Genomic DNA, 10,206 nt, shown 5'->3' with positions numbered 1-10,206 from the left:
TCTTTTCTCTCTCTTTTTTCTTTATCATTATTTTTTAGTTTACAAGCGATCTCATTTAGTCTGATTTTTTTTTTTTCTGTTAGTTAATGAGACTTATATCTCTTATTTCTAAGAGGTCTTCCAAAGTTCTTTTTGAAAAATTCCATTTTCTATTGATGTGTATAGCATGCATGCCAATATTCTTGGTTTTAGTATTGTTCTATCTACTTTTATTTAAAAGTAAGTAAATATTTTATTTTTTATAATTTAAATTACAAGTATTTATATAAATAAACATAAAAATTAATAAATTTCTATCAATATTAGCAAATATGAAATTTAAGCTTAAAATATTTTTACATCTCATAATTAACCTCCTTTTTGATCGATTTTTCTTAATAATAAAAATAAATTGGCACCCATATACTTAATTTAGTGGAAAGTGCCTTATTCAAGTCCTCTCATTTGTAACTTAAAAAGAAATGATGAAAATAAACTACTAATTTACCTTTTCTAAAAAAGATTTAAAAAATTAAAACATAATTGGAATACAAAAATTGATGAACAAAATTAACAAGATAATAGAAATAATAACATTTTCTTTTTTCTGGTGATGAGACTATGCTTCAAAAATAACGGCTAACAGGCAATCAAACTTTTCAGAAAAGAATTAAACTTGCAAAATGCAAAAAAAAAAAAAAAAAAAAAAAAAAGGAAAGAGTACGAAGATTCTATTAGAACTTATTAAACATTAAACAAACTGTTTGATACAAATACTTGAGCAACGAATATTTATTTTCAAAAGCTTCTAATAAAAAAAAACGATGGCCTAATCTCAAGAAGATTTTAATATTAAATAGTTGAATAGTTAAGAATCCTTAATCATTGAGCATCACCTTTTGAAAATGGAATTCTTTTTTTAGGAAAATGAACATATTCTAAAATCGTAAAGCTCAAGTAAAAAAATAAAACTTAAAAAATATGTATAAAGTTTTACTCATCGAAAAAATTAAATATGTGATTTATTTTGTGATAAAAGACTACTATATGGTTTATTTTATTTATAAATTATTACCGAATATATTAATATTATTTATTGTCTCTGATATAATTTTATATTTTGTACTTTTATACTCTGTGATTGTTTTTTTATAACACTTGTATATCGTGTATGTTTCTTATTCAATATTTTAAATTAATTAATTAATATTACTAATATTTTTTAATATACTTCTTAAGTTAAATTTGATTTTAATATAATAATAAGTTCTTAAGTAATTTGATAGCTAATGAGATTGTTGAGACATACAACTATCTAAAATTATTATAAAAATATTTATTATTAATGATTCATATTATATTATTGCCAACTCGTAAAATATTAATTTCATAAATTGATTGAGACATATGAAGGCAAATAAAATTAATATAAGATATATAAATGACATAAAAAAATTATAAAATATGTTGCAAAAATATAAAATCACATCAAAATCAATAAATAATACTAGTATATTTAATAGTAATTTATTAACGTAGTAAACTATTTACTAGTTTTCTTATTACAAAATAAAATTCAAACTCAATTTTGCCAATAAAAGGAACCACCAAATAATTTTGTGCTTATCCAAAAAAGATAAACATGGGGAAATCGATTTTTCTCTTCTGCAATGAATCCGTATTTCAACAGAGAAATCCTGAAGGTGAATTTGCTGGAATAATATTCTTCAGGATTTGCCTTCCAGCCAGCGTTAGATATGATATTCCAGCCATTCAAAAATTCCAAGCATTCAAAATTGACAAGCAAATGTATTGAACTATTGATACAAATATTTTATTCTAGAAGACAGGCTGATAGCTATCAGCTTTGTCAGGATCATGCAATTGCTTAGATGCTGAGTGGTGTATTGGTCAAAACAAAACCATGGTTTTAACATCTTTTATTCTTCAAGCCACCAAATTAAAAATGGACACAAAAAGTTCAAAACTAACCTCTCATAGAAGCCTCTAGACCTCATAGACTAGCCAGTTTTCAACCCCTCACCTTAACCCCCTTATAAGCCCACCCCCTTCACAATTCTCCTACAATCCACTTCCACTACACTTCTCTTCTCTCTCTCTCTCTCTCTCTCTCTCTCTCTATTTATAAGAAAAACAAGAAAAACCAATTTTTGAACTATATTTTTTCAAGAACCCAAAAAACCAAGAAAATCAAGAAGTACTTGCACAGAGAAAACATTTGATGGGTACTTTGGTGGGTCATGTAGCACCAGGATTTGCTTTCTTTCTTCTTGGTTTTTGGCATCTTATTAATCACATAAAACTCCATGCTCAACAACCCAATTCTTATACTTCACTTCCATGGTTTCCAACTTCAAAAATAAGGTACATAGAGCTTTTCTTTATCATGTTAGGGAGCTCTATCTCTGTATCCATGGAGCTATTCATTGGTCCTGAAAGGCACCAGCCTTTTGATCCTGATGGTACTATTCCGTCCAATCATCTTCACAACTTTGAACATTCTTCTATATCAATGACCTTCTTTGTCTATGCTGCTTTTGCTATCATTCTTGATAAAATTGGGCCCAAAACTCAATATGGTCTAACTCAGTTACTTGGAGCATTAGCCTTTGGCCAACAACTTTTTCTTTTCCATCTTCATTCAGCTGATCATATGGGTGTTGAAGGTCAATACCATTTGCTTCTCCAAATTGTCATAGTTGTTTCTCTAGCCACTACCCTTTTGGGTATTCCCTATCCTAGAAGTTTCTTGGTCAGTTTTGTTAGGTCAGCAAGTATTATGTTCCAAGGTATTTGGCTAATAACTATGGGCTATGTCCTGTGGACACCATCTTTAGTACCCAAAGGTTGCTTCATGCATTTAGAAGAAGGTCATAAAGTGGTTAGATGTTCAGGTGAAGAGTCTTTACACAGGGCTAAATCATTAGTGAACATTCAATTCAGCTGGTTCTTGATTGGAATCACCATTCTTGTGATGTGCTTCTATTTGGTGCTTCTCAAATATTATGGTGAAAAAGTTGAGTACACTTCTTTAACAAAAGCAGAAGACCAATTGCTAGAAGAGGACTCATCAGAATCAGATCGTGATGTTGAATCACAAAAGAAAGTTACTACCAAATTTGGTGCCAATAACTCCAGCAGTTTCATGCACATAGGAAGAAGCTTTGCCCCAATTGATATGGAAAGGTAATAAAAGGAAAAAAGAAAAACAAGTAAAAAAGAGCAAAGAAAGGTGGCAAGAAGTGTGAAAGTAAAAGTGATTTGGTATGTATGTGTACAAATTAATTTAGGTTGGTGGGAACCCACTATCTTTGTTTAATTAAGCACTCAATAATGTTTGCTTAATGCAAAACAATGACTTGGGAAAAAAAAATATGTGTGTGCTAATTGGCATATAATTATTTGGCTTTTGCATTAATGGCCTATTGGCTTTTAGCTTAGAGAGAGTCCTTTCTTCCTTTTTCTTTTCTTTGATTCTATTATTTCTTTGGCATGTTCATTGTGTCCTTTGTACAGAAGAAGAAAAGAGATGGTTTGTCAAACCAAGATGTTGTTAATTTGTAATGTCTTGAGACCACCAACTGGTAAAAAGAACAAAAAAATGTTCATTTCATCTATGTATGATCAAATTCTATGTCTTCAATAATTTCTTCTTTTTAAATGTTCTGCATCTATTATATTAATTATTATCATTAAACTGAGATGTATATTTTTAAAGTAACTAAGTTATGAAATGTTAATATTTTTATATACTAATAAAATTTAAATCTTAACATTCACTTTAAAAATAGTCTTATCTTATTATTAAATTAAGTTACCAACTTACTTTTCTTTTTCAGAAAGAATAAGTAATTCTAGAAATGAGTTGTGACATAATTTGGGAAAACAAGAAGCAAGTCCAACGCAATAGAAGAATAATATGTATTATTTTTAATAAGATTAACCTTACATATATAATCATGAATGGAGAAATGCATACATCCAGAAAGTAGCTTCCTGTGATGGGTTTGTGTTTATATTTGTTTAGTAGGGTTTTCAACACTTGCATTCATTCCCTAAACATAAGAAGACCCACCTGTTTTTTTCCTAGAGACAAGGTGGCTGTTACTCTCATGCCTTAAACATAGTGAATATTCTAAGCAATCTGAACCCTTGAAAATGACATCATGTGGCTGCGGACACGAAATAGAAATCCCACAACCATAAAAATAATATATTTATGGATAACTGCATAAGTATCATAACCGTATACGTAAATTCATAACTAAAACTTCTATTCCCAAAATGCTTTTGCTAGAAGCCAAAGCAAGAGCTCTCTATATACATCGTTATTGTTGATAATAGGTCAAACAATTAGCTATCAATAGAGATTTCTTTATATGTTTCCAACTCCGAAATATTTACAAAAGAGATTATAAAAATACACACTTTAATAGCTAAACCAGTGAAAAAGAATAAAATTTAAAAGAGTATTTTAGTTATAGAAAATTATATATATATTTAATATGATGTATCTCAACATCTTATATAGAGTTTAAAGGTCTTCTAATCCTATTATGAGTAAGACTGATAATCATAAAATCCCTAGTCCTACTAGGATTAGTCTTTCTGATTGTATGTTAACGTCTTAGATCGGCTCGGACTATTTAGATAGAATCCAACAATGATTTAGTCTTGCAGGCTTCTAGTTTCTATTTGGACTTGGACTTTATTAATTTCATCTTTCTCGACTATTCGTACTCAATATATAATACTCAGTTATCGGGTCATTATGTCATTCTTTAATATTGGTATCATTATTAAGGTTATTAAAACCAATAAAATTCTTATCTTATTTTGAGTATATATCTCTATTTTTATACCAAATCATTAAATAAGGAAAATATACATTAATTTTAAATAATTGTATTTATGCTAATAATTGTTATCATCTATTTATTGAGATATGTATTTATCGTTAGATTATTTTTATGAGTACCTTTTATATTTTTAAGAATTAAAATATTATGTGCTTTAAAATTTAATAAATAATATATTATTCATAAAGAATAAAATAAATAATATTTTTGGACTAGCTTGATAATAAGAAAAACTTAATCATAAGAAAGAGGACAAGAGAAGACCAAAGACACCTTAAGAGAAAACTGTCAGGGATCTGACTTCCTAAACAACATCCCTCCTTCTCTTCTAAAGAAAAATAAAAAGAAGAAAAGAAAAAAAACCTCTCTATCACTTAACCCAGCTTCCTCCTTCTAATGATTTTTCAAGGAGTCCTCACAAAAATGTCCATCCTAAAAATATGTTATTGAATAACATATGAAAAATTTGTGGTGAGTTTGGATTCATTGATCAATACAGTCGATAGCTAGTGGCTGACTATCGATAATTGATAATTGATAGCTGATAACTAAACTATTCAATGAAATTTAGTTCTTAAACTTTTACCAAATATAAAATTCATTCAAAATTACATCTTTTATTCTGTTAGAGTAAAATTATTAATTTTAGTAAGAGTAATAGTTAGTTTTACAATAAATTAATTTTAATATTTAACAAAATTAGTTTATTATTATTTTTACCTATTCTAATTTTTAGCATAATTTAATCCTAAAAATTTAGATATTTTAAAATTACTTATATTCAAAGCAACATTATTAAATTAGCATATAATTTAAACTTAAATTTTCTACAAAGCTGTAGGGAGGAGAGCTAAGCCATATAGTTTAAGAATTGAAAAGAAGAAACTGTATCGTTATCTGATTGCATATCATATTTGGAATTATGGTTATAGAGAAATTTTTAATGTTTGAGTTTTAGAAATTATATTTGTTTACATTTTCTTAAAATTGATTTGGCAAAGATAATTTTTTTTAAAATTGATAGATATTTTAGTATCATTAAAAAACTAATATAAAATTTATTTAAAAATTTTACTAAATTTTTTAAAATTTAGTTTAGCTATAATCCATTTCATATAAACTTGATTATGTAAAACTTTAAATTAATTTTTATTTTATTCAAAGCATATAAATTTTGAATTTATAAATAAATTTTATAAATTTCAACCAAACATAAAAAAATAATAAATATTTATCTTATGATTTCACGTGTTAATAATAATAATAAAAAAAAGAAACCTTGATATAGATTTTACAATTTTCTAATTTTTATGGGAGTTTTATATTTTTTATTTTTTAATACTTTAAGGCTAAATTAATGAATGTCATTAATTTTTTGTATTTAAATAATTTAAAAGCTAACTAATTATTTTATTTATAAGATATTTAATATTACAATTTGTAGTTGAAGTAACAATTTAGTTTCTTAATTAATGATATATAATTATATGTAATATTATTAAATAAGTACTTATATATCTAGAAACTCAATATTCGAGAATAGAATGATTGGGTGATGAGCTGTTTGCATTAAAGAACAATGTCATAAAATATAAACAAACATATTATTCATATGAACATTTAACTTCAAAATCAATGGCCAGAAATGCTTGTAGAAATGGAATTTTCAAGTACGTGATAGTTAATGGTGCTTTGTTATTTGCAACAAAAAGGGAAGAGTTTGTTTCTAATATAGGATCTGATTCTCTTCACTTTAATTGTTTCTCTCCTTAGTGGGATGCGAATAAACAACTTCTATTGTTTTATAGCTTCCACACATTTATTACTTTTCTGTTTAAGAAATTTAAGAAGAAAACAAAAGGAGCAATTGGGTTACATCTTTGAAGCACCAACATGCCATGAAAAGCCAAAATTTCTTTGTAAAGTTAAGTAGTTTTTTTATCAATTCTATCTAATAGATTATAACTTGAATTAAACGAGTTTTCATAATTCTACTCAGTTTTTGGCAAATCCTTTAATTTTAGTAAAAATAATTATTTGCAATTTCACCCAATTCTCTATTTGTATCAAGTTTCGATAAGTTCAATACTAGTGTGACTTATTTATGTCATGTTACTTTATATGACACGTGATATAGACTAGTTAGTACTCGCAAGTGCACAAATCAAATAATAGTACTTCGAAATCGATTTCTCAAAAAAACCTGTAGCAAACTTACTATAAAAACTAATTGTCAAACTCAAAATACTCAAAAGTAAAACTAAACATGCTGAACTAATGTTTTGAATAAATAATATTTATGAGATGAATAAACAAACAATAAAAATAAAATATGCAAATATGTTTGATCTTAAAAAAATTTATGATAAAAAAATAGTATTTAGTCTCAATAATTACTTAGTACTACCCTTGTTAAAACGATAAAAACAAATCTAATGAATGAGAGATGATGTTTTTTTTTCCTTTAATTACTCAAACTAATGATATAACTAAAATTCCTTAGATCAATATAGAGTGAAGAAAAGATGGTGTTTCTAATACAATCAATCTAAATATTTTCATAACAACTATGATCATTGAATTAATATGGTGGTTAAACAATAATGATAGTTGAAACTAATAAAGTATGTTGAACAAGAAATCATTCATTAAAAATAAAAATACCAAGATTCATTATATAAGTAAAAAAACTAAACTAAATATTAAAAAGAAAACTAGCCTAACATCTCTAATTTCATAGTCATGGTAATTAAATAAGTAAACATAATAATAAAGGAAACGAATAAGAAAGTCACTCTTAAGTAGACAATCTTCAAAAGATATAAGTTGATGGTCTTCAATCCCACAAGTTTCCAAGGATCTCCACTTGAGAGAAAGATGCACTAAAAATGAAAACTAATGTTGTTGACAATGTAATAACCTAAAAGCTAAAGGAAATATATAAAGAATGTGTATATAGTTTCTCCCTCTTTTCTTAAATAATAGCCCCAAGAAAATCATAATTACATGTCTCAAAATTACCAAAATATATCTCTAACTAAATAAAAATCGGACTAAAAATATGTTGAAAATCTATGCTTGGTCACACGGGACGTGCTGGGTCACAGGTCGCATGGGTGTCTATGACGTCTCCTGCACCTTTGCATCGGCTCGTGCACTCGTGGTAGCATAGAGTGGTTGGCTCCTTCGTGTCCGGTTGCACGAGGCATGCCCTGTGGTGCGACTTGGTCTGTAAAATTGTATTTTTGTCCCTACAATCTTCTTTCTTTGCGACTTTGCTATCTAAAGTCACCTTTTACTTCAAATTGTCTGAAACTTGATAAATACATCCAAGTGAGTTATTTATACTTATATTTACCAAAATACACATATTTAGACCTCAGAGGTTAACAATATTTAACTCAATGATATATGTATAATTTGAACACATCAACATGTTACCCAATTTTAATTTGGCTAAAATAATTTTACAGTTAACGTCATTTTTGCTAAATTTAAAAGGATTGGTCAAAATTACTAAAAGTCAGAGATTTAGATTTTTTTTTACCATTAGGCCATTTTGGGAGAGTTGAATAGTTTTATCAATTTCAATTAATAGATTATAGTTTGAGTTAATATGATAAAATTATATAAAACTAATTATTCATTATGTTTGTAATTCTTGTGCATGACTAATCTAATAGCCTAAGTATTAAGCTGAGTAAGTTGATCATCAGTTCTATACATGAAGTATAACTAATTGCAGCCATCCCACCCCCACCCATGACCCACCCCATTAAAGTTGGAGATTGCTTAAAATGAAACAGTGCCAACTTTTGGACAAAAGTAGATGATGCTGAAAAGAATTGAAGGGCTCAATAAACACATGTGCTTGTTAAGCTTGGAGGGAATTTTAGTGGCGGAAATCAAGCCTTGCTTGGGTTGATTCTTGACAATGTGGCGATCAATTTGAAGGTGCTTGATTCTTTCATGGAAGACAAGATCAAATTGGGGGGGAGACGACAATCTTAAAATCTCAAAGTAAATAGGATATTCCTTCTGCTTCAATAGAAGACTTGAAGACTATTACTTGCTTCTAACTCTTCCAAGAATCAAGAGAAGAGCCTAAGAAAATGAAATAACCGGTGAGTGATTTGGGTATGGGACAAGCACCCTAATCAACATGATAGTAAACCGATAGGGAAAAAAATGCAAGTTTAAAACTAGAACGATCAATATCATGTAAAGTATTAGAAAATTAGTTCTTTTGATGTAACAAAGTGTCAGTAGAAAATCTAGCGACCGCCAATTCGGACAATTCTTAACGTAGCCTAGATCTTTAATAATGAAACTTATTCCAACATTGTTAAACATTCATTAACATGTTTGTAATTCTAGCTCCGAAACCAATGAAGGAAATTCATAAAGAACATCCAATTACAAACCAAGATCATTAACAATCATAATCTCTATTTGCAATTTTTCGTGTCGTGTTGAATTATTTCATGTCAAAATACGTGTATAATATAAAAATGATTAATATGAGGACGATGCATTTAACTAATAATGTCAAAACACCAAACCCAAACATGGACATATTTATTAACTAGATTAAATGGGTCAACCAATATAATCCTTTTAATAAATTAAATTCTTAAAAAGTGTAATTAAATAACAAATATAATCATTATAATTTTAAAAAATATATTTTTTAAATTATAAAATGACTAAAATTTAAATTATTATTTTAACACATAATTTTATCTTTATAAATAATAAAATTAGTTATATATATATGAAGAAAGAGAACAAATGTGTTTAAATGTATCATATATACTTATTGATCTATGAACCCATTTAAATAAACGTGTTAAATTGTGTTATTTGCAGGTTAGGCCGGTCAACCCGTTTAAACCTAATTTTTTCCTGTGGTATAAATAGATTGACCCATTTATGACCCTAACTTGTTTATCCTAAACCTAAACCTAGTTAACTACGTGTCATATCGTGTCTTTTAATCAAGTTGTGTAAAAAAATGTCAGCCCTCAACTACTATTTAACTTTCACAAATTAAATGACTTGCATCTTTTGAAAGCTATAGGAGCATTTTCTGTTCTTTATATCATTTCCATTTAACATATTAATTAAAAAAGAGATAATTATAAAAATATTGTTTAACTGGTTAAGATTTGAAAAATGTCTAAACTTTTAAAAGTTATAATTTGATGTATGAACCTAGTAAATATTTTGTGATTGTGTGTATATAGCATGTTAATAATATGTTTGTCACGACCCCAGCTGTAGGCCCGTGACCGGCACGGGAATGGATAGGCGTAAGGCCACCGAATTCCGTAGTAAGTCTGACCCT

The 10,206-nt window shown here is 27.6% G+C and overlaps 1 protein-coding gene across 1 annotated transcript; it reads left to right on the top strand.

Annotated features, from left to right (window-relative positions):
• Positions 1-2,048: 2,048 nt before the first annotated feature.
• On the top strand, positions 2,049-3,661 carry LOC8267781 (transmembrane protein 45A). The gene has a single exon (XM_002530822.4). It carries the CDS (start codon positions 2,222-2,224, stop codon positions 3,188-3,190), a length of 969 nt encoding a protein of 322 aa, XP_002530868.2. The 5' UTR covers positions 2,049-2,221; the 3' UTR covers positions 3,191-3,661.
• Positions 3,662-10,206: the final 6,545 nt, after the last annotated feature.

The sequence above is a fragment of the Ricinus communis genome, chromosome 9, assembly GCF_019578655.1.
Source record: "Ricinus communis isolate WT05 ecotype wild-type chromosome 9, ASM1957865v1, whole genome shotgun sequence".
Taxonomy (NCBI): Eukaryota; Viridiplantae; Streptophyta; class Magnoliopsida; order Malpighiales; family Euphorbiaceae; genus Ricinus; species Ricinus communis.
The sequence above is the reverse complement of the archived record's forward strand: the minus strand, read 5'-3'. Positions and strand labels throughout refer to the sequence as shown.